Genomic DNA, 27,920 nt, shown 5'->3' with positions numbered 1-27,920 from the left:
ATCTGGTGGTTATTTAACGGAATTAAATTTGTGAATATACACATATATCTATATGTGAATATTCACAAAACCCTAGATACACACCAGGTCCACACCAATAGCTTGTCGTCCTGTACTTGTAACAGTTTTCCTCCACACTACATCTTGACAACCTATTTTCTTAGCATGGGATACTGAGTGATATCAAGTCCTCCCCATGGGTTAGTTTTCATCCTCTATCTTCTCATGAGAGTTCCCGAGTCACGAGTGTTGACTTGCGGGTCGACAGTGAATTCCACCCACCTCCACCAGTGAAGGCAGGACAACTCACCTGGGACAGAGGGCTGGTGGGTCGACAGTGAATTCCGACCATCCCCACCAGTGAGGGCAGGACAGCTCACCTGGGGCAGAGGGCTGGCGGGTCGACAGTGAATTCCGACCATCCCCACCAGTGAGGGCAGGACAACTCACCTGGAGCAGAGGGCTGGCGGGTCGACAGTGAATTCCGACCATCCCCACCAGTGAGGGCAGGACAACTCACCTGAGGCAGAGGGCTGGCGGGTCGACAGTGCATGCCGCCCACCTCCACCTGTGAGGGCAGGAGGGGCAGTGGTATACCAGTACTAAAGTGGCCGTTGATCAACGTCAGACTCATGTTCCTCTCCAGGTCCAACAGCGGTGGCAACTCCGGGAACTGCGCAGAGATCTGAGGAATGGTTCCGACACTCACCAAAGAGTCATGAAATTCCTTTTATGTAGGCTATCTGGCAACTCTGCAGTGCACTCAGTTATAAACCTGCTATGTGTTAATAAATTTGATTGCACAATTAAAAAATCAACGGAAAATAGTTTTTTGACAGTAAGTATGCATTATCCTTCAAGTATATCTCTGATTATTTTCAACTTTGCTCCATCACTAATATTTGTTGAGATACCATTTGCCACTGAAACTGACTCACTTCTTTCTGCACTGTCGGCACTATGGACCAGATCCGCCAAAAAAAAGGATATGATATGTGATGAACTGTGTTGAGGAGCCGCTGCCAGACCGATGCAGGGAAGTGAAAGTTATCCATGAAGGGGACGTAGGCTGGGTTGAGGACGTTGCCCAGGACGGCGCTGACGCGATGGTTTGTCGCCGATGTGAAGAGAGTGATGAATGGGACGTTGTGCACAAATGGGTAGGCCACCTGTAGGAAGACAAAAAGCAGAGAATCATAAGAAAGCGCTAAGTCATTACGATTATAGAGAGCTTATAAGAATATGACGACAAGGATCTGAGATAGGACTGAGGGAAGGAATGATGCCCAACCATTCAGTTCGTTAGAGATTGAGCGCCGATGTACAAGAATGTCGCTGTATCAACTAGTTAAAGTGGTTGAACAACTGCAGGGAGAGTAAACCAATAGTCATTTATGATTTCAGTATTCACTGATTAATATACATCGATAAACGGTACACACCGAAGGTGTATACCGTTTCTCGGTGTATGTACAATAATAATTTACTTTAGTCCTGTACTGTTTTCAAGAATGAAGTCTACGGTAACTGTTGGTCATTCAATAAGCTGATTGTTGGTCTTAATAACCTTCATGGTCGATAGAGCTTAAGCAAAACAGCAAGCTAAAACAAGAGTTTTCTATATATTTTAATTAACCTATGCTTCATTAAATTGTACTATTATGTGTATTATCCTGGAGCCTCAGGAAATACTATTATGCATACCATTTTTATAAGTCAATATTAAATATGACAAATGTCATGGAACATCAAGTTCCAGGAACGAGCTCTCACCTCGTTGAACATAGCATCTACGACCATGAGATCGAATTCCTTCCTTCTCTGGTAGAACTCCTTCACAGCCGGCACGTGATACATTTCCCTGGCCACGAACGACAACTTTGTAAATATATTCATAACGTTACTTGCAGCTCCGAACATGTTAATGTTCTCAAACTTGAAGTATGGAAGGTCGTGGGTTATCTCGGTTATGATGGGGTGTTTGGATGATTTGGGAAAGTTGGTCAGCATCACTATCTGGAGGAAGAGGATTTGCTACTCATAAATTTGCCGTGCTTGATAATTGTTAAAATCATAATGGGTTGTTTGACTTATCATAAACATATTCCAAAAAACACAGAACAATAAGACCCAAAAATATTATATGTATATATCTATATAAATAAAAATGTAAATATTCGTTTGTTCAAAATCACTAATCTCCCAAAGTTCTTCACTGATTGCATTGAAATTTTCACACAACGTTCCATTCGCATACGAGCAGGTTTTTACATACATACTATATAGATACAACCTGTTCTCGCACTTGCGTACAGTCAATATTGGCTTATTTAATAAGAGCATATGTCACATACTAATTGATTGTAAATATTTTAGTTTATCTTGAAAAGCTTCATAGAAAACCCCGACCTCACCTAACCTTCTTAGTACGTTAAGATAAGCATCTAATTGCTTCTTATTTACAATTATTACTTAATCAACGGTATAGGTTAAGTGATAATTGTAATTAAGAAGCAATAAGATGCTTACCTTAACATACTAAGAAGGTTAGGTGAGGTCAGAGTTTTCTATGAAGCATTTCAAGGAAAACTAAAATATTTACAATCAATTAGTATGTCACATATGCACTTATTAAATAAGCCAATATTGACTAAACGCAAGTGCGAGAACGGGTTGATAGATGTCATGTCTGTGACATGACAACTCACATGACATGATTTTTTAATAGTTTTTCATGTGAGGGGAAATCTTTGAAACCTCTTTACAGATTGCTTTGGAATTTTGACACAATGTTGCATTCGAATTGGTGCGTGTTTTTATATACCTACTATATACATGCCTCACCTCTGACATTGTATATATACACATATATATATAATTAATTCATGAAAACTTGGCTTATTAGGCAAATTGGGCCTTGCATAGTAGGCCGAGAAGTGCGTTCTGGCTACTAGGTACGGCATATATATATATATATATATATATATATATATATATATATATATATATATATATATATATATATATATATATATATATATATATTAAATATGACCGAAAAAGTAAGATTAATAATTCTAACACGAATTTTCTCAATCTTTCGTACATTTCTTTTCACTGTTGGAGGTAAATCAAAAATCAATTCTCCAAAATTCATTTTTATTTCTAGTCTGACGCAACACGAGCACGTTTCGTAAAACTTATTACATTTTCAAAGACTTTAGTTTACAAATACACAACTGAATAGAACTTACGCATCTCCGATTTTATATCTATATCTACATTTTAGTGAGGTGGATGGGGTGAGGTGGCATTAATAGGGTATTAATTTCATCAACACAAGACAGATGAGTGAGGGGTCAGTCTGCATTTTTCGTCAAGCCACTGTCAATGTGAGAGAACTCGTGTCCAGCTTATAAGCCTATACTTGCATAAACCACAAGTGAAGATTAACAATCTTTGGACAACACCCACCAGTGGGACTCGAACCCAGAAAGCACAACTACCTTCCAGTAGCCGGCATAACTAGTATGCTTTAACCCACTACACCATCAGACCTTACAAAAGAAGTAGATAGTTCGAGATATATATCTCAAACATCTCCACTTCCCGAAGGCACCAGATGAGTGAGGGGTCAGTCTGCATTTTTCGTCAAGCCACTGTCAATGTGAGAGAACTCGTGTCCAGCTTATAAGCCTATACCTGCATAAACCACAAGTGAAGATTAACAATCTTTGGACAACACCCACCAGTGGGACTCGAACCCAGAAAGCACAACTACCTTCCAGTAGCCGGCATAACTAGTATGCTTTAACCCACTACACCATCAGACCTTGCAAAAGAAGTAGATAGTTCGAGATATATATCTCAAACATCTCCACTTCCCGAAGGCACCAGATGAGTGAGGGGTCAGTCTGCATTTTTCGTCAAGCCACTGTCAATGTGAGAGAACTCGTGTCCAGCTTATAAGCCTATACTTGCATAAACCACAAGTGAAGATTAACATTCTTTGGACAACACCCACCAGTGGGACTCGAACCCAGAAAGCACAACTACCTTCCAGTAGCCGGCATAACTAGTATGCTTTAACCCACTACACCATCAGACCTTACAAAAGAAGTAGATAGTTCGAGATATATATCTCAAAATTCTCCACTTCCCGAAGGCACCAGATGAGTGAGGGGTCAGTCTGCATTTTTCGTCAAGCCACTGTCAATGTGAGAGAACTCGTGTCCAGCTTATAAGCCTATACTTGCATAAACCACAAGTGAAGATTAACAATCTTTGGACAACACCCACCAGTAGGACTCGAACCCAGAAAGCACAACTACCTTCCAGTAGCCGGCATAACTAGTATGCTTTAACCCACTACACCATCAGACCTTACAAAAGAAGTAGATAGTTCGAGATATATATCTCAAACATCTCCACTTCCCGAAAGCACCAGATGAGTGAGGGGTCAGTCTGCATTTTTCGTCAAGCCATTGTCAATGTGAGAGAACTCGTGTCCAGCTTATAAGCCTATACTTGCATAAACCACAAGTGAAGATTAACAATCTTTGGACAACACCCACCAGTGGGACTCGAACCCAGAAAGCACAACTACCTTCCAGTAGCCGGCATAACTAGTATGCTTTAACCCACTACACCACCAGACCTTACAAAAGAAGTAGATAGTTCGAGATATATATCTCAAACATCTCCACTTCCCGAAGGCACCAGATGAGTGAGGGGTCAGTCTGCATTTTTCGTCAAGCCACTGTCAATGTGAGAGAACTCGTGTCCAGCTTATAAGCTTATACTTGCATAAACCACAAGTGAAGATTAACAATCTTTGGACAACACCCACCAGTGGGACTCGAACCCAGAAAGCACAACTACCTTCCAGTAGCCGGCATAACTAGTATGCTTTAACCCACTACACCATCAGACCTTACAAAAGAAGTAGATAGTTCGAGATATATATCTCAAACATCTCCACTTCCCGAAGGCACCAGATGAGTGAGGGGTCAGTCTGCATTTTTCGTCAAGCCACTGTCAATGTGAGAGAACTCGTGTCCAGTTTATAAGCCTATACTTGCATAAACCACAAGTGAAGATTAACAATCTTTGGACAACACCCACCAGTGGGACTCGAACCCAGAAAGCACAACTACCTTCCAGTAGCCGGCATAACTAGTATGCTTTAACCCACTACACCATCAGACCTTACAAAAGAAGTAGATAGTTCGAGATATATATCTCAAACATCTCCACTTCCCGAAGGCACCAGATGAGTGAGGGGTCAGTCTGCATTTTTCGTCAAGCCACTGTCAATGTGAGAGAACTCGTGTCCAGCTTATAAGCCTATACTTGCATAAACCACAAGTGAAGATTAACAATCTTTGGACAACACCCACCAGTGGGACTCGAACCCAGAAAGCACAACTACCTTCCAGTAGCCGGCATAACTAGTATGCTTTAACCCACTACACCATCAGACCTTACAAAAGAAGTAGATAGTTCGAGATATATATCTCAAACATCTCCACTTCCCGAAGGCACCAGATGAGTGAGGGGTCAGTCTGCATTTTTCGTCAAGCCACTGTCAATGTGAGAGAACTCGTGTCCAGCTTATAAGCCTATACTTGCATAAACCACAAGCGAAGACTAACAATCATTGGACAACACCCACCAGTGGGACTCGAACCCAGAAAGCACAACTACCTTCCAGTAGCCGGCATAACTAGTATGCTTTAACCCACTACACCATCAGACCTTACAAAAGAAGTAGATAGTTCGAGATATATATCTCAAACATCTCCACTTCCCGAAGGCACCAGATGAGTGAGGGGTCAGTCTGCATTTTTCATCAAGCCACTGTCAATGTGAGAGAACTCGTGTCCAGCCTATAAGCCTATACTTGCATAAACCACAAGTGAAGATTAACATTCTTTGGACAACACCCACCAGTGGGACTCGAACCCAGAAAGCACAACTACCTTCCAGTAGCCGGCATAACTAGTATGCTTTAACCCACTACACCATCAGACCTTACAAAAGAAGTAGATAGTTCGAGATATATATCTCAAACATCTCCACTTCCAGACGGCTCCAGATGAGTGAGGGGTCAGTCTGCATTTTTCGTCAAGCCACTGTCAATGTGAGAGAACTCGTGTCCAGCTTATAAGCCTATACTTGCATAAACCACAAGTGAAGATTAACATTCTTTGGACAACACCCACCAGTGGGACTCGAACCCAGAAAGCACAACTACCTTCCAGTAGCCGGCATAACTAGTATGCTTTAACCCACTACACCATCAGACCTTACAAAAGAAGTAGATAGTTCGAGATATATATCTCAAAATTCTCCACTTCCCGAAGGCACCAGATGAGTGAGGGGTCAGTCTGCATTTTTCGTCAAGCCACTGTCAATGTGAGAGAACTCGTGTCCAGCTTAAAAGCCTATACTTGCATAAACCACAAGTGAAGATTAACAATCTTTGGACAACACCCACCAGTGGGACTCGAACCCAGAAAGCTCAACTACCTTCCAGTAGCCGGCATAACTAGTATGCTTTAACCCACTACACCATCAGACCTTACAAAAGAAGTAGATAGTTCGAGATATATATCTCAAACATCTCCACTTCCCGAAGGCACCAGATGAGTGAGGGGTCAGTCTGCATTTTTCGTCAAGCCACTGTCAATGTGAGAGAACTCGTGTCCAGCTTATAAGCCTATACTTGCATAAACCACAAGTGAAGATTATCAATCTTTGGACAGCACCCACCAGTGGGACTCGAACCCAGAAAGCACAACTACCTTCCAGTAGCCGGCATAACTAGTATGCTTTAACCCACTACACCATCAGACCTTGCAAAAGAAGTAGATAGTTCGAGATATATATCTCAAACATCTCCACTTCCCGAAGGCACCAGATGAGTGAGGGGTCAGTCTGCATTTTTCGTCAAGCCACTGTCAATGTGAGAGAACTCGTGTCCAGCTTATAAGCCTATACTTGCATAAACCACAAGTGAAGATTAACATTCTTTGGACAACACCCACCAGTGGGACTCGAACCCAGAAAGCACAACTACCTTCCAGTAGCCGGCATAACTAGTATGCTTTAACCCACTACACCATCAGACCTTACAAAAGAAGTAGATAGTTCGAGATATATATCTCAAACATCTCCACTTCCCGAAGGCACCAGATGAGTGAGGGGTCAGTCTGCATTTTTCGTCAAGCCACTGTCAATGTGAGAGAACTCGTGTCCAGCTTATAAGCCTATACTTGCATAAACCACAAGTGAAGATTAACATTCTTTGGACAACACCTACCAGTGGGACTCGAACCCAGAAAGCACAACTACCTTCCAGTAGCTGGCATAACTAGTATGCTTTAACCCACTACACCATCAGACCTTACAAAAGAAGTAGATAGTTCGAGATATATATCTCAAAATTCTCCACTTCCCGAAGGCACCAGATGAGTGAGGGGGTCAGTCTGCATTTTTCGTCAAGCCACTGTCAATGTGAGAGAACTCGTGTCCAGCTTATAAGCCTATACTTGCATAAACCACAAGTGAAGATTAACAATCTTTGGACAACACCCACCAGTAGGACTCGAACCCAGAAAGCACAACTACCTTCCAGTAGCCGGCATAACTAGTATGCTTTAACCCACTACACCATCAGACCTTACAAAAGAAGTAGATAGTTCGAGATATATATCTCAAACATCTCCACTTCCCGAAAGCACCAGATGAGTGAGGGGTCAGTCTGCATTTTTCGTCAAGCCACTGTCAATGTGAGAGAACTCGTGTCCAGCTTATAAGCCTATACTTGCATAAACCACAAGTGAAGATTAACAATCTTTGGACAACACCCACCAGTGGGACTCGAACCCAGAAAGCACAACTACCTTCCAGTAGCCGGCATAACTAGTATGCTTTAACCCACTACACCATCAGACCTTACAAAAGAAGTAGATAGTTCGAGATATATATCTCAAACATCTCCACTTCCCGAAGGCACCAGATGAGTGAGGGGTCAGTCTGCATTTTTCGTCAAGCCACTGTCAATGTGAGAGAACTCGTGTCCAGCTTATAAGCCTATACTTGCATAAACCACAAGTGAAGATTAACAATCTTTGGACAACACCCACCAGTGGGACTCGAATCCAGAAAGCACAACTACCTTCCAGTAGCCGGCATAACTAGTATGCTTTAACCCACTACACCATCAGACCTTACAAAAGAAGTAGATAGTTCGAGATATATATCTCAAACATCTCCACTTCCCGAAGGCACCAGATGAGTGAGGGGTCAGTCTGCATTTTTCGTCACGCCACTGTCAATGTGAGAGAACTCGTGTCCAGCTTATAAGCCTATACTTGCATAAACCACAAGTGAAGATTAACAATCTTTGGACAACACCCACCAGTGGGACTCGAACCCAGAAAGCACAACTACCTTCCAGTAGCCGGCATAACTAGTATGCTTTAACCCACTACACCATCAGACCTTACAAAAGAAGTAGATAGTTCGAGATATATATCTCAAACATCTCCACTTCCCGAAGGCACCAGATGAGTGAGGGGTCAGTCTGCATTTTTCGTCAAGCCACTGTCAATGTGAGAGAACTCGTGTCCAGCTTATAAGCCTATACTTGCATAAACCACAAGCGAAGACTAACAATCATTGGACAACACCCACCAGTGGGACTCGAACCCAGAAAGCACAACTACCTTCCAGTAGCCGGCATAACTAGTATGCTTTAACCCACTACACCATCAGACCTTACAAAAGAAGTAGATAGTTCGAGATATATATCTCAAACATCTCCACTTCCCGAAGGCACCAGATGAGTGAGGGGTCAGTCTGCATTTTTCATCAAGCCACTGTCAATGTGAGAGAACTCGTGTCCAGAGTATAAGCCTATACTTGCATAAACCACAAGTGAAGATTACCATTCTTTGGACAACACCCACCAGTGGGACTCGAACCCAGAAAGCACAACTACCTTCCAGTAGCCGGCATAACTAGTATGCTTTAACCCACTACACCATCAGACCTTACAAAAGAAGTAGATAGTTCGAGATATATATCTCAAACATCTCCACTTCCAGACGGCTCCAGATGAGTGAGGGGTCAGTCTGCATTTTTCGTCAAGCCACTGTCAATGTGAGAGAACTCGTGTCCAGCTTATAAGCCTGTACTTGCATAAACCACAAGTGAAGATTAACATTCTTTGGACAACACCCACCAGTGGGACTCGAACCCAGAAAGCACAACTACCTTCCAGTAGCCGGCATAACTAGTATGCTTTAACCCACTACACCATCAGACCTTACAAAAGAAGTAGATAGTTCGAGATATATATCTCAAAATTCTCCACTTCCCGAAGGCACCAGATGAGTGAGGGGTCAGTCTGCATTTTTCGTCAAGCCACTGTCAATATGAGAGAACTCGTGTCCAGCTTATAAGCCTATACTTGCATAAACCACAAGTGAAGATTAACAATCTTTGGACAACACCCACCAGTGGGACTCGAACCCAGAAAGCACAACTACCTTCCAGTAGCCGGCATAACTAGTATGCTTTAACCCACTACACCATCAGACCTTACAAAAGAAGTAGATAGTTCGAGATATATATCTCAAACATCTCCACTTCCCGAAGGCACCAGATGAGTGAGGGGTCAGTCTGCATTTTTCGTCAAGCCACTGTCAATGTGAGAGAACTCGTGTCCAGCTTATAAGCCTATACTTGCATAAACCACAAGTGAAGATTAACAATCTTTGGACAACACCCACCAGTGGGACTCGAACCCAGAAAGCACAACTACCTTCCAGTAGCCGGCATAACTAGTATGCTTTAACCCACTACACCATCAGACCTTACATAAGAAGTAGATAGTTCGAGATATATATCTCAAACATCTCCACTTCCCGAAGGCACCAGATGAGTGAGGGGTCAGTCTGCATTTTTCGTCAAGCCACTGTCAATGTGAGAGAACTCGTGTCCAGCTTATAAGCCTATACTTGCATAAACCACAAGTGAAGATTAACAATCTTTGGACAACACCCACCAGTGGGACTCGAACCCAGAAAGCACAACTACCTTCCAGTAGCCGGCATAACTAGTATGCTTTAACCCACTACACCATCAGACCTTACAAAAGAAGTAGATAGTTCGAGATATATATCTCAAACATCTCCACTTCCCGAAGGCACCAGATGAGTGAGGGGTCAGTCTGCATTTTTCGTCAAGCCACTGTCAATGTGAGAGAACTCGTGTCCAGCTTATAAGCCTATACTTGCATAAACCACAAGTGAAGATTAACAATCTTTGGACAACACCCACCAGTGGGACTCGAACCCAGAAAGCACAACTACCTTCCAGTAGCCGGCATAACTAGTATGCTTTAACCCACTACACCATCAGACCTTACAAAAGAAGTAGATAGTTCGAGATATATATCTCAAACATCTCCACTTCCCGAAGGCACCAGATGAGTGAGGGGTCAGTCTGCATTTTTCGTCAAGCCACTGTCAATGTGAGAGAACTCGTGTCCAGCTTATAAGCCTATACTTGCATAAACCACAAGTGAAGATTAACATTCTTTGGACAACACCCACCAGTGGGACTCGAACCCAGAAAGCACAACTACCTTCCAGTAGCCGGCATAACTAGTATGCTTTAACCCACTACACCATCAGACCTTACAAAAGAAGTAGATAGTTCGAGATATATATCTCAAACATCTCCACTTCCCGAAGGCACCAGATGAGTGAGGGGTCAGTCTGCATTTTTCGTCAAGCCACTGTCAATGTGAGAGAACTCGTGTCCAGCTTATAAGCCTATACTTGCATAAACCACAAGTGAAGATTAACAATCTTTGGACAACACCCACCAGTGGGACTCGAACCCAGAAAGCACAACTACCTTCCAGTAGCCGGCATAACTAGTATGCTTTAACCCACTACACCATCAGACCTTACATAAGAAGTAGATAGTTCGAGATATATATCTCAAACATCTCCACTTCCCGAAGGCACCAGATGAGTGAGGGGTCAGTCTGCATTTTTCGTCAAGCCACTGTCAATGTGAGAGAACTCGTGTCCAGCTTATAAGCCTATACTTGCATAAACCACAAGTGAAGATTAACAATCTTTGGACAACACCCACCAGTGGGACTCGAACCCAGAAAGCACAACTACCTTCCAGTAGCCGGCATAACTAGTATGCTTTAACCCACTACACCATCAGACCTTACAAAAGAAGTAGATAGTTCGAGATATATATCTCAAACATCTCCACTTCCCGAAGGCACCAGATGAGTGAGGGGTCAGTCTGCATTTTTCGTCAAGCCACTGTCAATGTGAGAGAACTCGTGTCCAGCTTATAAGCCTATACTTGCATAAACCACAAGTGAAGATTAACAATCTTTGGACAACACCCACCAGTGGGACTCGAACCCAGAAAGCACAACTACCTTCCAGTAGCCGGCATAACTAGTATGCTTTAACCCACTACACCATCAGACCTTACAAAAGAAGTAGATAGTTCGAGATATATATCTCAAACATCTCCACTTCCCGAAGGCACCAGATGAGTGAGGGGTCAGTCTGCATTTTTCGTCAAGCCACTGTCAATGTGAGAGAACTCGTGTCCAGCTTATAAGCCTATACTTGCATAAACCACAAGTGAAGATTAACATTCTTTGGACAACACCCACCAGTGGGACTCGAACCCAGAAAGCACAACTACCTTCCAGTAGCCGGCATAACTAGTATGCTTTAACCCACTACACCATCAGACCTTACAAAAGAAGTAGATAGTTCGAGATATATATCTCAAACATCTCCACTTCCCGAAGGCACCAGATGAGTGAGGGGTCAGTCTGCATTTTTCGTCAAGCCACTGTCAATGTGAGAGAACTCGTGTCCAGCTTATAAGCCTATACTTGCATAAACCACAAGTGAAGATTAACATTCTTTGGACAACACCCACCAGTGGGACTCGAACCCAGAAAGCACAACTACCTTCCAGTAGCCGGCATAACTAGTATGCTTTAACCCACTACACCATCAGACCTTACAAAAGAAGTAGATAGTTCGAGATATATATCTCAAAATTCTCCACTTCCCGAAGGCACCAGATGAGTGTGGGGTTAGTCTGCATTTTTCGTCAAGCCACTGTCAATGTGAGAGAACTCGTGTCCAGCTTATAAGCCTATACTTGCATAAACCACAAGTGAAGATTAATAATCTTTGGACAACACCCACCAGTGGGACTCGAACCCAGAAAGCACAACTACCTTCCAGTAGCTGCCATAACTAGTATGCTTTAACCCACTACACCATCAGACCCTACAAAAGAAGTAGAGAGTTCGAGATATATATACATCCCAAACATCTCCACTTCCCGAGGGCACCAGATGAGTGTGGGGTTAGTCTGCATTTTTCGTCAAGCCACTGTCAATGTGAGAGAACTCGTGTCCAGCTTATAAGCCTATACTTGCATAAACCACAAGTGAAGATTAATAATCTTTGGACAACACCCACCAGTGGGACTCGAACCCAGAAAGCACAACTACCTTCCAGTAGCTGCCATAACTAGTATGCTTTAACCCACTACACCATCAGACCCTACAAAAGAAGTAGAGAGTTCGAGATATATATACATCCCAAACATCTCCACTTCCCGAGGGCACCAGATGAGTGTGGGGTTAGTCTGCATTTTTCGTCAAACCACTGTCAATGTGAGAGAACTCGTGTCCAGCTTATAAGCCTATACTTGCATAAACCACAAGTGAAGATTAATAATCTTTGGACAACACCCACCAGTGGGACTCGAACCCACTGGAAGTGGAGATGTTTGGGATGTATATATATCTCGAACTCTCTACTTCTTTTGTAGGGTCTGATGGTGTAGTGGGTGGGTTAGTTACCAGTTGCGTTGCTCCTGGGAGTATGGGTTCGAGTCACTTCTGGGGTGTGAGTTTTCATTTATATATATATATATATATATATATATATATATATATATATATATATATATATATATATATATATATATATATATATATGTATATATATATATATATATATATATATATATATATATATATATATATATATATATATATATATATATATATATATATATATATATATATATATATATATGTCGTACCTAGTAGCCAGAACGCCTTTCTCAGCTTACTATGCAAGGCCCGATTTGCCTAATAAGCCAAGTTTTCCTGAATAAATAATATTTTCACTAATTTTTTTCTTATGAAATGATAAAGCTACCTATTTCATTATATATGAGGTCAATTTTTTTTATTGGAGTTAAAATTAACGTAGATATATGACCGAACCTAACCAAACCTACCTAACCTAACCTAACCTATCTTTATAGGTTAGGTTAGGTTAGGTAGCCCAAAGCATTAGGTTAGGTTAGGTAGGTTAGGTAGTCAAAAAACAATTAATTCATGAAAACTTGGCTTATTAGGCAAATCGGGCCTTCCATAGTATGCTGAGAAGTGCGTTCTGGCTACTAGGTACGATATATATATATATATATATATATATATATATATATATATATATATATATATATATATATATATATATATATATATCTGGGGTGTGAGTTTTCAGTTATATATATATATATTTTCACTATATAGAACACTAATATTATCTTCTCCTACCACCCCCATTCTTTTGTATGTACACATATATATTTGCTTTATTTGAACTTTGTTACAAAAAAGGAGTTACATATAGGTTACAAAGATGGTTATCATAGGTTGTCGAGTTCCTCCAGCTCCTCAGATGGCGGGCAGGAACCCTGGATGCAGTGCGCATTTCCCCTCTGTATCACCACGCTGAGGCGCTGAAAAAGAAAGCTGGCAGCTCTAGGGTCCCTTGTTGCTTCAATGAGCCTAGGACCCGGTTCCTTCAAAAAACTGGTTGCACTTTTACCCCAGGCGCCAAGCGTCTCAGAAGCAATGGGAACAAAATTGTAGTGGTGATCCAGTTCTCTATACTTACGGGATTTGGCTTCTTCCCTGTGGGTGGCAGCGCCACCTGGTTGTGCAACACTGAGGTCAATGTAGGTGTTAGCCAGGGTTGATACGCACGTGTAGTCCCATACCAACTGTTTGCCATTCTTCCAGGGGTTCACTGTGATACCATCCGGGTGACCAATAAGAGCATCAGAGTTACGGGGCATTAGGTATCGGGGCTCTCTTTCAGCTGGGCATTCAGCTGTGGTGAGGCTCCTCTTGATGATGTCGTTAACTTCACTGTGCCTCGAGTGCCATCCCCCTGTGCTTTGGCAGAGTAGGCCATGGTGGCCGTACCTGTCAGCCACTACCTCGCCGCAAATACACCTATATCTGGTGTGGATTGGGGCAGCAAGGCAGAGGGCCACAGCAATTCAGAGGGCATGTGGTGTGAGACGCGTGCCAGTTGCCGACATTGGGGTTGCTAACAGGAAATCCCCTGCATGTGGGGCTGCTACTGCTGTGAGGCGAGCAATGTCGTGTTGTGTTGTTGCAGCACCCAGGCACTCTGCAGCAACTTGGTCTACAATGGGGCCATCCCAGCTGGATTGCTTGTGGGCTTTCGGTGATTGTGGTTGAGGTGATGGGCCTGCACGAGAGGCCCACTCTGTGGCACAGTGTGTAAAATTGGGATCATGTACACCTGCCAGCTGATGTAAGTGGGCAGGTAGAATTTCCTTCACAAGGTCGTCGGATGCTGATAAGGAGGACAGGAAGGCTGGAACAGCGATTTGCGTTGCTGTTCGAACTCCAAGGCCCCCCAAGTCTTACGGGAAGAGAGGCTTGATTCCACTGTAGGTCATCAAACGAGAGGTTAAGGGCTTATTCTAGCATTGATTTCAGTAACCGGTCATACTCACTTAGTTTTTGGCTACTGTAAGACGGTGAACACCTCAGAAAGTAGGTTAACCTAGGGAGGGACAGACATCTGGTGATGAGGTAGAGTGCATCATGAGCATCAATATCCTCAATCCTCCCATCCATCCTCTTAAGGTCGGCGATTTTCTTATCAAGGACCTCATCGATGGCTTTCAACCCCAGGGGAACTCCTAGGAGTGTGCTGTCTTCAGGTTTAGTTTTATGGATATTTGGCAGAAGACCCTCTATTCTCTCTATGATGCCCTGGTTGGAACATTATTTCACATTTAGAAGGGTTCAGGGTGAGGCCTAAAAATGCACCTTGCTCCTGGACTTTTCTGATGTTCTCCAGGAGGGAGTCTTGGGAACCAGCTAGGGTACCATCATCCAAGAACCAGATGTTAAGCTCGCTGGACAGGACCTATGTGACTTGTTTGATGACTAAACAGAAAAGGAGAGGAGCAAGGGGGTCACCTTGTTGGACGCCTTCTCGCGAGTCAATTTCATGTTCGCCAAAAAGTAGCTTAAGGTCCATACTGTAGCATGAATGTACTAAAGGGTAGAGGGAAGGAAAATGACTATGAACCGCACAGAGTACAGCATCCCTCCGCACCAAATTGAAGGCATTTTTTAAATCTAGCTTGATAAGGGCCTTTTCGTTTGTGATGTTGGCGATGAAGGCTCGAGCTGCATGGGCTGCCGCCTCACACCCTAGTGGAATGCCGAACCCGAGCTGTTTTGGCTTCAGCATGTTGACCGCTGCATCACTAACTGTTCTTGCAGCTGCTTTTGCGACGAGACGCCGGAGAGAATTGCCCACAGCTATTGGCCTGATCCCTCCATCCTTTTTCTTTAGAGCACAGAGAGACGCTCCAAAAAAGATAGGTCTTATGGTCGCTGGTATGTTGCCAGCTAAACATGTGTTGGTGAATCTGGTTAGTTCCACCAAGAGGTTCTTTGCAATGTCACCCAGTGCAGGGTTGAGCATTTGCTTAAGGTGGTTGGGTTTTAGTCCTGTGAACCTGCTGGGAAGGACAAGGCTGCTTTATAGACCACAGATTCAGCCACCCAGAGAAGTTCTTCTCCGGTAGCCCCCACTTGTACAATGTCGTCCTCACGCGGAGCCCTGGGTGGGTGTTTCTCCCTTAGGGCTTGAGCTGTTGCGGCATCTCTGTCAGCAATTGAGTCCTCACTGGTGATGAATCTTATTGCGCCAATAGTGTTTCCTTCTATTTTCTTGGTGACTGATGTTCTGATTTTTGATGTCTCGGATATGCCACTGTTGCTCTTCCTGCCGTGGGTGTTTCTCGCGCGAGTAGGAAGGCGCACCTGGTTGTCCTCCCTGGGAAAATCATTTATAGCTTTGATGACTGAGGCAGCTAAGGTTTTGTCTATCCTTGCAGGGGTGGCTAGACATATGTTGCCAAACATTAGGTGGTTGTGCCATGCTTGGGTCGTTCCAGGAGAGTCGTTGACCTTTCTCAGGAGGGCGGATAATTTGGCTGCTGCATGGGGGCGGGCTGCTTTAGGGATGTGTTGCAAGGTTCTGGCTGATGTTGCTTTGATAGCTTCTAATAAATTTTCTGTGGGAATGAAGGTCTGGGAGGTGTTTTGCCTTACGGGCGGTGTGGGCTGTTGATTGGTGTTCTCCCCGGGAGGGCGCCCAGAACCCAAACACCTGGCTCCGTTGTGGTAATGAATGCGCACATTATCGTCCCTCGACCAGATATAGCATACCTTGTCACACGTCTGACATCTGCCTTGTCTACCCCTGCTTGATGGATCATCTTGGCTTGGAGAAGCCTGGCTGTATGTTGAGAGCTGCGACATGGGCGGGCGCTGGGCGGGCGCTGGGCGGGAGGGTGGACGGCGGGTGGAGACTGGAGGGTGGACGGCGGATGGAGGCTGGAGGGATAGTCAGCTGGCCGTGGCACTTACTACTCAGATGAGTGGTAATACATATACCACCTCTATACAATGTGTGGGTATACACCCACTACACAATATGTGGGTATACATTGGGTAAGTGGGTGGCGTAGACACACATGGGAGCCTCCCGGGTTCAATGGGCGGGTGGCAAGGTGGCCTCGTGGGTGGGGAGTCGACGTGGTGGGGTTGGGAAGGAGGGGGAGAACTGGTACTTCCCAGCCTGGGCGCTGGGTGGGGGCGGGGGTCAGGGCGACAAAAACACTAGTATAATTCCAACCCATCCTCCGAATTGACAGTACGATTTAATACTAAGTGTAATAAGTACACTTTCTTACTGTCATAAGCAGTGCATAATTGCACTTATGGGGCTGTTACATTGACCCAACTCCCTCCCCCGATTTAATTTTTCTCGTTTTCTGTTAAGACACTCAGAATTTTAGGATGACGGTTTCAACTTCAATTAGCAATACACAAGTTTTAAATATCAGGAATTTCGTTTTCAGATTTATTAAATAATATAGATTTTATACAAAATTTTAAAATATCCTGAGTTACTTTACAATTTATTGATATATTTTAGTTTTGTTTTATTAGTTTAATAAAACTGTAATATCAATATAGCTATAGGTTAAGTACTAATTGTAATTAAGAAGTAATAAAATTATTATCTTCAAAAACTAAGACGGTTAGGTGAGGTTGTGGTTTTCTATTCAGTTTTTCGGGTAAACTCAAATATTCACAATATATTTGACAGTACGATTTAATACTGAGTGAAAATAAGTACAATTCCTAACTGCTATGAATAGTACATAATTGCACTTATTTGCCTCCTTACATTTACCACCCCATTTTTGGAGGACGGGCTGTATAATTCCCCGTATATCACTGCACAATGATGAATGATCACACACTTGTAATCTGACTCACTGCTCGTGTGTTATACTCACAATATGATAGATATGTTGCGCCAATTATCGCTGACAACGTAACTTGTTCAACAAAACTTTGAAAAAAGAAAAATACAAAAGACTATTTGGCACACACGTAACCCCCACCTCTCTCTCCTGACTACACAGCACCCCTCACTCACCCCCCACCTCCCCTCACTATGGGAGGCCTGCTGGGTCCATCCTGGCCCCTCACTCCACCCTCCATGACTCTACACTGCCAACCAACCTGTTTTGATAAGCTTTCACATAGATGGTACACCGAAGGCACTTCCGGCCACTTCCACGTCTGCTTGACGTATTCACGGTGAATATGGTTGAGTCTTGGTAAGGTGAGGCCAAGATGTCTCAGGGTAATGGCTGAGAAGGCAGCAGCTCCTCCACTACACGTCCGTCCCCTAGGCCTCTCTCTCTCTCTACATATATATATATATATTATATATATATTGGTAGCAGTCTTTCCATTAGACATATATTATTAAATATGACCGAAAAGTAAGATTAATAATTCTAACACGAATTTTCTCAATATTTCTTATATTTCTTTTCACTGTTGAAAGATCAATTCTCCAAAATTGATCTTTATCTCTAGTCGGACGCGACACTTGAACGCGTTTCGTAATAACTTATTACATATTCAAAGACTTTAGTTTACACACACAAAACTATAACTTGCAAACACTAAACAGAGTTCAAACAGCTTTGATTTTATACCTGCATTTGGGTGAGGTGATATGTTACAACAGTTTTGGATGAGGTGAAAACAAATTTTCAACACAAGACAGAACACGAAACAATGGGTATAATATTTTGTAAGTTAAAGGGAAGAATGGAAGTAACTGCAAAGGGCCTATTGGCCCATATTTCTTGATGCTTCTATAATGGTGCGGAGTCTTCAAGTGGGTAGAATATAGTTGTGCATTAATTGGCTGTTGATTGCTGGTGTCGACTTCTTAATGTGTAGTGCCTCGCAGATATCAAGCCGCCTGCTATCACTGTATCTATCGATGATTTCCGTGTTTTTTGTTAAGACTTCTCTGGTGATGGTCTGGTTGTGGGAAGAGATTATATGTTCCTTAATGGAGCCCTGTTGTTTATGCATCGTTAATCGCCTGGAAAGAGATGTTGTTGTCTTGCCTATATACTGAACTCTTTGAGGCTTACAGTCCCCAAGTTGGCATTTGAAGGCATAGACGACATTGGTCTCTTTTAAAGCGTTCTGTTTTGTGTCTGGAGAGTTTCTCATGAGTAGGTTGGCCGTTTTCTTGGTTTTATAGTAAATCGTCAATCGTATCTTCTGATTTTTGTCTGTAGGGATAACGTTTCTATTAACAATATCTTTCAGGACCCTTTCCTCCGTTTTATGAGCTGTGGAAAAGAAGTTCCTGTAAAATAGTCTAATAGGGGGTTCAGGTGTTGTGTTAGTTGTCTCTTCAGAGGTTGCATGGTGTTTCACCTTCCTTCTTATGATGCCTTCAACGAAACCATTGGAGAAGCCTTTGTTGACTAGGACTTGCCTTACCCTGCAGAGTTCTTCATCGACTTGCTTCCATCCTGAGCTGTGGCTGAGAACACAGTCGACATGAGCATTAACGACACTCCTCATGTACCTGTCTGGGCAGTCACTGTTGGCATTGAGGCACATTCCTATGTTTGTTTCCTTAGTGTAGACTGTAGTGTGGAAACCTCCACTCCTTTCCATGACTGTTACATCTAGATAGGGCAGCTTCCCATCCTTCTCCAACTCGTAAGTGAAACGCAACACAGAATTCGGCTCAGAATTTAGATTCGATTCTTCCCATGGTGGAGGCTGCCGAAAGTGTTGATATGGTCTATCTTCCCCTTTGTTTTTAATTGTCTATTTCAGGTCCACTTTCTCTAGAATCTTGACTAGATTATCAATCCATGTGCTTGTTCTATATTGAAGGTTTTTCTGAAAGGATATCTGTATGCTGTTGTTACGGACCCGGATCCAGCGTCCGAGCCTGGAGCAGTGACGAACACGCCATCTGTGGCTCAGCTCCCGAAACCCCCTCCAAATTGACGACGACACCTGGTGAGGACGAGGTGTACTGGTAACGAGGGCCAGTTTCCAGTCCTGTTCAGCTCACAACACAGCCGCTGCTGACCTCTGGTGAGGTGGTGCTCAGACGACAACGCCATCTATGGAGTGGATAGGTGGGCGTTTGGGTCTGAGCCTGTAAGTGAGGTGCTTTAGTGAGTCCCTGTTATTGATGACGTGTCTGCTTACAGAGTCGACCTGGGACTGCTGTAAGGGAAGTTGAGTCAGTCTACCCAAGGCAGCCGTCTCGACACCAAGTGTTTTGCTGCAGCAGCTGTGAGTCGCCTCCCGGATGAACACTGTGGTGTTACCCTGCCTGTGAAGCGGCAGTTGAAGGATTGTCATACCCGGGACTGGCTGGTGGAGACGCTTAACCACTGGGGTATTGCGGAAAGGAGAGTGATCTGTGGTATCACACGAGGCTCCTGACTAGGGCGCTACCCTAGTATCGCTCGTGGAGTGGCCTAATCAGCGTTGCTGATTCGGAACCTGCCAGCCATCTGCTGGACTTGTGGTTGACGGCCTCCACGGCGGTGCCCCCAGTGGAACTGTGTTTTGGCTGACCTGTGGCTGGGGTAGACTCAGCTTCTCGAAGGATTCGTCGTGAGGCCATGAGAGCACCGAGAGGATCCAGGGTCTTCAGAAGAAGACGACAGTGTATTATAGTGTTTATACCCCCCCCCCCCCGGGTAATCGTTTATATATATTTATTGGTGACGGTGATCATTATATTATATTAAGTTTTTGACTTTATTTCCCTTCCCCTTTTAATTTACTTGCGTTACGGATCACATCCCTTGAAAGCCACTACTGGCTTGGGGCCGGATACCCTTCCTCTAACAACATCAGAGTAAGAACCCAGTTGCGACCCAAGAGGGCCGTAACAGCTGTCTTTGACTGACAGTCTGGCGGTGGTTCCAATACGTTTTGTTGTTATGGTGGCTATCCTTTGTTTCATCCTGTTTTCTAATGTTGGTAAATTGGTTTCCATTCTAAGGTTCTCTCTACGTGTCCATATAGGAGTCTGGTGTCTAAGTGTCTGGCATCCAACTTTGGACAGACATTCTCTTTTAAAATATAGAATCTTCATAAGCTTTCTTGAGACTTGGTAATAAACAGCACAGAGGAAATGTAAGTCAAGAAGGTGAATTGAGCAATATAATAACACGAGTGAACCACTGTGTCTCTTACCTCGTGTCCACGGTCGGCCAGAGCCTCAGCGAGAGGAAAGAAGACGTTCCCGTGGCTCTTGGTAGCAACGGGGAGGAGCATGAGGATCTTGTAGGACCTTTCAGGGGGACCCAACAATCCGGAAGAACCTCTCGTCAGAACCACCAAAATCAAGCACAACTTCGTCAACTTCATCTGTCAAAATAGTTATAGTGATTAAACACTTTAAACCTCACAGTGTTGACCACATAGGTCTAAACCTGTGGGAGAGATCTTATCCAAAGTCACAGAAAATGCATCATGTCCGAAACACTTTGCATTGTAGTGGTTTTAATAAATATGCACCATTGTATAGCAAACAGGAAATCACCCAGTCAAGTTCTCCTTCCATATATTTTTTAAATCAAAATTATTATTGGGGTACAACCTATAGAGGATCTACAGCCTCGGTGAAGGAAATAGGGAGAAACTTTCGACAATTGTCTCTGATTTCGTGAGTTTCTGCTTCTCATTCTATTGAGTATTTTTAATTTAATACCTTATTGTTCATTATATCATGTTATTCCTTGCATGAACTCTTCTCACTATGATTATTACAAAAAAGTTACAATGGTGGTTTTTTGGCAATAAGCAGTAATCTCATTGCTTAAAAGTGCAATGAAATCATAATTTCTTGATATATCTATAAGAGAACTGATGCAGAATGGGGATCGTTCCAGCGTTCTGGGTAACCCTAGACGCAAACCTTAACCAATGAATCATGATATGCTAAATATTATACAACCTTTGATCTGCCCGAATCCTCTCTGAGTCTGGAGGCACCGAACTGGTAGCCAATCCAAGTTTTACACATAACCCCCATGCACTCTGGTGAAGGTAATGGAATTCCCCACCAAATGCTCCCTTCGCATGTGTAGATATATGAAAATAAACAAGGACCAGGATGCTGGTTCGATCCCTGTCCTGCTCCAATGATTTCCTCATTGATCTATTACGCTCTTGTTATTTCATTGTGTATTTGAAGGGAGCGTTTGATAGAGAACTCCATTATCTTCACCACAGTGTATGTGGGTTATGTGTAAAACTTGGAAGGGGTACCCGGTCGGTGTCTCGAGACTCCTAGAGGCTCTGAGCAGATCCCAGGTTGTAGATGGGTTAAGGTGCGTGTCTGGGAATTTCCAAGACGCTGGTGTGTTACTGTGGCGAATTAAGTGCCTCCTGGATGTAGCAACCGTAGGAATCATGGTCCCATTATGCCAAAGTGTGGGGTGTTTCTATCATTAAAAAAAATCGGGATACTCGAGTATTTCCCAAATTGCTATGAAGAGATTACTATATATCTTGCACCTGAAGGCTAATATTCGTGTAAACTCCTGCCAAGAAGTGAGAAAATTCAGTCAGCTGTCTATTTTCTGGTGCACACACACTGTTGCCGGTTATGACCGTCCCTCAACTGCTACCTCTTGCCATCAGTGTCTCCCACCAATATCTCCTCTTCCTCTCAAAATTATATTGTCAGATTAATATTAGAATCTCGCTCTGGGTAGCTAGATCATCAGAACCTTAATCAGACAAACCTCTTCCCCAAGTTCACCATGGAAGAAGTAATGATGGCTTACGTATGTTTAACAGCATTTACTAAGATAAATAATCATATGGTATATTTCAAAATCTCAAAACTGAATCTCACAATATATATGTATGACTGAAATATGAGCTCTACTTGATATGAATTTTGCATAACGTATTCCATATTGATTCTTGGTAGCTTTATCTATAATGTTTGAATACAAATTTCTCTCAATTAATCCTTTTTGTCGGAAATATCACCCAACAGCCCGTCTCTGCCAACACATCACTTCATTCCACAAATATATAAAATTATAGTAGAGATAATATGTCATCAGGGTTATATAAAGTTTTTTGTTATACTTACCTATATTATTGTTACACTTATCTTTATTGTTGTTACATTTACATATATATTGTTGCTACACTTACCTATATTGTTGTTACATTTATGTGTAATTTTGTTGCATTTACATATATTGTTGTTATATTTATTTATATAGTCACTTACCTACATTCTGGTTACACTTATGTATATTATACACATTTACCTAAACTAATGATATGCTTAAATATATGCCAGTCACAATTACTCATATTCCTGATACTTCCTCTAAACATTTTACACCTATCTATTAACATCTCACACACTTACCTGTAAACCTGGTAAACCTGCCAATATCCTTGTCATTTGCATATGTTTTTGTTATAATTACTTATACTAACGTAACACTTGCGCTCCCTTTACGATTTTCCATTACACGATTTCACTTACCTACAGACCACTTTAGAAAAAAATATGACAAACGTTAGTCATCTCAAAGAAATATAAACATATAAACATATATGCAACTGAAAACTCACACCCCCAGAAGTGACTCGAACCCATACTGCCAGAAGCACTCTGCAGCTGATATACATGATATGCTTGTTCGCATATACACATATATGTTAATTCAGAGGTATAAATGAAATACAGACTGATGAAACAAATTGTATGATGAATAACGTGTATAAATGAACAATAACTAAATTCCTCTAACTCTTAAGTGTAAATAAAACAGAATTGAGGACAAACTGTTATGATAATGAGGACGGGGCAAGCGAGCAACGTGCTTCCCTCTGGCTCCCACACACGACTGACCAGTAAGGCTGGCTGCTGTAAGCAACAGGTGCCGCCTAGTGTTAAAGTGAAATATTATGTTGTGCTGAGCTGTGATGATATAAAAAATCTGCTGATTCTCATCATATCTTATTTTTGGTTTATTTAAGCTTGGTTATTTAGCTCCAGTTTTAATACTACTTTTGTTACCTTACTTCATTTGAGGAAAAATATAAACATTTCAATCAATGGTATATTCTCCTATGTCGTTTCATGAGAATGAACCTTTGGTAATAGCCATCCTGTGCAATTTGTCCTCAGGACATATTCATTCCCTCCACTGGTCGACCTCAAAGACGCATTCATAAATTTTAATATACTACTCATTCAAAACAGGAATTTTCTCAAATACAACTTAATATTATAATATTTTAGCCTATTGTGCATATATATTGGCAATTGTTAGGTTACTTTATGATGGGTGTTTAGGTTCCGGTGGTGATTAGTTTTATTTGTAGTACGTGGGTGAAGCATTAACAGCGTTCTGGTTCGAACAAAAGTTGTCAGCAAAGTTGAACAAGTTGAAAAAGTTGAACATTGGCCTTTGTTTATGAAGACAGACTGTTCTCTGTGTTATTTTTCAATCGGTAGAGACGAAGCCTTTAGCCTTTGCTACTAGTTATTTATAGGTTTAGCTATTATTCCACCATTTTACTCACATATCAAAATTCATTAGTTTTATACACAAGATGAAGAATAATGAGAATATATTCATATTCATACTGGTGAAATGGTTGTAATTTGATAAGCAGTCATGTTCCTGGGAACCTTGGCACATATTTGTTAATTTATTTCACTCTCCAATTGTTCATCTATGATGGTTGGTGTCTATATTCCCTGAGCATTATTACTTCTTCACCAAGGATTGAGAAAAGTATTTAATCCTGAGTGAAACTATAGCAAAACTATATAACTATAGCATATGCCAAGCACTGAGTGAAACTATAGTTTCACTATATGAGTGAAACTATTTAATCCTGAGTGAAACTCTGGCCCACTTCCACCAAGTGGGCCAGAGAGCTCACAATCACGAAGGCGCCGGGAAAGGTAACCATGCAGACTTTTACACATGCCTGAAGTCTAAGCTAGTAACAATGGTAAAAAATACAGTGGTATACCACTCTTATTTGTAAACAATTTTAACTATCTATCCAGCTGGACGACAGGCTTTTATAATTTTAATTACCAATATTCTGGCTATCTTTATTCTTATATACTAACACATCAATAGAAATATAATCATGATTTTGCTAGCTACACTAAGTTTCTATAGGATGTGTGGAAGGTGCCCTAAATTCCCTTCTTCTTCCTGTCGTTAACGCCGAAAACTTTATCAGTGACGACCATGAAGATCCGACGTAGGATGAAGAGGAGAAGGAAGAGAGCCAGAAGGAGGAGGAGGATCAGAACGTCGAGCATGAGGAACTTCACCCAGGAGAGATGTGCCGGCAAGAACCTCGGTTGGGGTGCCCCACGGTAGTCCAGAACACAGCCCGGTCCCTGGGCGACGTCAGCTGGTCCCTCATCACCACTGACATCCTGTGTTGTTGTTGTTTCAGATTTAGCTACTCAGAACGAAGTGTCCATGTAGCACGAGCTAGGGTGAGCACGTAATTGAGTTCGGTTATTCGCGATAACCTTGTTTCTGGGATATTTGGGTCTAAGTTTAAAATGGAGGAGGGGATTCCTCTTTTTTTCCCTGTTTATTTATCGCTTGTGTTTTAGTTTTGTTTTATTAACATTATCTTGGTGGCAGATGTAGATGCAGAATGCTCACTAGTGAGTCCCATTCCTCAACGGCTTTTCTAATCATTGTAGTCGCAGTGGAATGTGCATCTAATGCAGCTGCTGTCGTTGGATTAATGTTGAGTTTGATGCGCAGGCCTTCAGTAGCTTCACATTCCAGTAAGTAGTGCAATAGTGGCGCCTCTGCTTCTGTTTCACAGATGTGACACTCTTTAACTATTGGGTTCATTACCTCCCAGCAGCACTTGTAACCAAGCCTGAGTCTGTGTATGGCTACTGCAATGTCTCTGGATATCTTTTTGTCAGGCTTGAAAGAGGAGTAACCAGTAGCTTGTTCGTACCATATCGCGGTGGATCTTCCTTCCACTACTTTGGCTCTGTGCCGACTTTTGATAGTTGAGAATATTTTCTTCTTGATTTGCTCCTTAATCTGTGAGAAACTTGGAGGTATTTGAACCTGTACAACAGGTAGAGCATTGGCAGTTTTTGCTAGTGAGTCTGCCTTTTCATTAGCATCTATGCCAATGTGACTTGGTATCCAATTCAGGCACACTGACATCCGTATCACGTTTTCTTTATACCTAACTACCAGGAAGATTAGGAGAAAGATGCACGCTAACTTTCACAAATTATTTATTTTAGTTTTCACGAAAAAAACAAGAGGAAGAAGGCATACGATTGATTTTTTAAGTGTTTAGATATAAATTAAAAAACATTACTTCCTTTTATTGTAAGATAAGCACATTTACCCAACATAATCATAGTGAATTCATTGTTTGTAAACTGCTGCATGAGATAACAATCCATGTTTGGGACATTTGATAATTGTTATCCTCTGTGGGAAATTCCCACAACAATCATAAATTTTAATTCAATGTGTGTAAATGCTGCTGTTTTGTATTGATTTAAGTGAATAAATTAGTTTAAGTTTGAATAAATATTTTAGTTATTCATGGGACTTAGATTCACGAAGTTCCATGTATTTCTTCGTAAGTAGGTTTTCTACGAAGGTTCCTAAGACAAAGATTTCTAAATAGTTCACTTACGTCTCGCTAGATATCACTAGGCTTTAATTTGGCCAATCAGAGAGAAGGTATCATTTTTCATCTTACAGCTGTAGCCAATCACGACGCTCGGATATCGGAGCTTATCCGTGACCAGTTGCGACTTATTTACATCGAATTTTCTTATACAATTTGTACATTTCGAATTAAAACTATGTTTTTTCAACTTGTACACTCAGCACCGACATTGTAGTATACAAATATGTTACATTTTTTGTTTACCTACGTAATTCTAAGAGATAGTGTATGGCTTCCATTGTCGCTCCCAAGATTTGAGAAGCGATGGTATTTTTTTTTTTTTTTTTTTTTTTTTTTTTTTTGAGATATATACAAGAGTTGTTACATTCTTGTACATCCACTAGTACGCGTAGCGTTTCGGGCAGGTCCCTGGAATACGATCCCCTGCCGCGAAGAATCGTTTTATCATCCAAGTACACATTTTACTGTTGCGTTAAACAGAGGCTACAGTTAAGGAATTGCGCCCAGTAAATCCTCCCCGGCCAGGATACGAACCCATGACATAGCGCTCGCGGAACGCCAGGCGAGTGTCTTACCACTACACCACAGAGACTATTTATTTACGTATATATTTACCTAAATTTACCCAAAGGCCACTAACTATCTTGGGCGGCTCAACGAGGACAGAAAGCCGGTTGCTTGTTAAAGGGCCTACCAATTGTCTTAATGATATTGTTTAGCTGGGTTTTGGCAGTTACGGCTTCAGCAGGTAGGCGGTTCTATGGGTTTATAACCCTCTGGGTGAAAAAACGTCCGTTTTCAGTCCTACTTGAGAGGACATTACAGTATAACTGTAATGTCCTCTCCGACATATCTCCAACAGTATATCTGTGATTGCCCTTTTATTAGTGACTTCATACTAAATGGTATGAGGTACTTTGAGCTCTGTAATTATTTCATACACTCAGGAATATTGGAAGATATTCTTGTGCTGCACCCAGATTTTGCCAGTGGAGGCTAATAGATCAGCCTTAAATATTTTGTTCTCTCCTGATTCCCTGTATGACTGGCCATCCTATGAGTTGCGGATGTTGGATGAGCTTGCAGCTGGTTTTTCATCTACCCTGTGTGGTCCTTCATACAGAATAGGGAAGCAGCACATTGCTGTGTATACCTAAGCATGTTAACAAAAAATCCATTGTTTGAGAGGAGTCTTGTAGAAACTGGTAAGAGTAATTATAACATAATGTTTCCATGATTCAGTGCTTACCTCTTGTGAAAATCGTGAAGTTGTTGTTTAGTCAGAGTTGATTGTTTTTTTGTATGGAGGCTGGTATTTTCTCCCTTGATTTCATGTATGCCTAACCATCCTGTGAAATGGGAGTATTAG

The 27,920-nt window shown here is 42.2% G+C and overlaps 1 protein-coding gene across 2 annotated transcripts in view; it reads right to left on the bottom strand.

Moving 5' to 3' along the window:
* LOC123747873 (UDP-glycosyltransferase UGT5) overlaps positions 1 to 23,748 on the bottom strand; it is an 88,963-nt gene extending 65,215 nt beyond the window's left edge. For both annotated transcript variants that reach the window (XM_069309816.1, XM_069309814.1), the window contains exons 1-5: positions 23,679 to 23,748; positions 21,053 to 21,226; positions 1,774 to 2,016; positions 939 to 1,169; positions 521 to 685 (exon numbers count right to left, since the gene is read on the bottom strand). In XM_069309816.1, the coding sequence (XP_069165917.1) occupies positions 521 to 685; positions 939 to 1,169; positions 1,774 to 2,016; positions 21,053 to 21,226 (813 nt within the window). In that variant the 5' untranslated portion in view covers positions 23,679 to 23,748. The remainder of the gene's footprint in view (positions 1 to 520; positions 686 to 938; positions 1,170 to 1,773; positions 2,017 to 21,052; positions 21,227 to 23,678) is intronic.
* Positions 23,749 to 27,920: the final 4,172 nt, after the last annotated feature.

The sequence above is a fragment of the Procambarus clarkii genome, chromosome 66 (genome assembly GCF_040958095.1).
Source record: "Procambarus clarkii isolate CNS0578487 chromosome 66, FALCON_Pclarkii_2.0, whole genome shotgun sequence".
Taxonomy (NCBI): Eukaryota; Metazoa; Arthropoda; class Malacostraca; order Decapoda; family Cambaridae; genus Procambarus; species Procambarus clarkii.
Note: the sequence above shows the minus strand (reverse complement) of the source record. Positions and strands in the feature narration are given on the sequence as shown.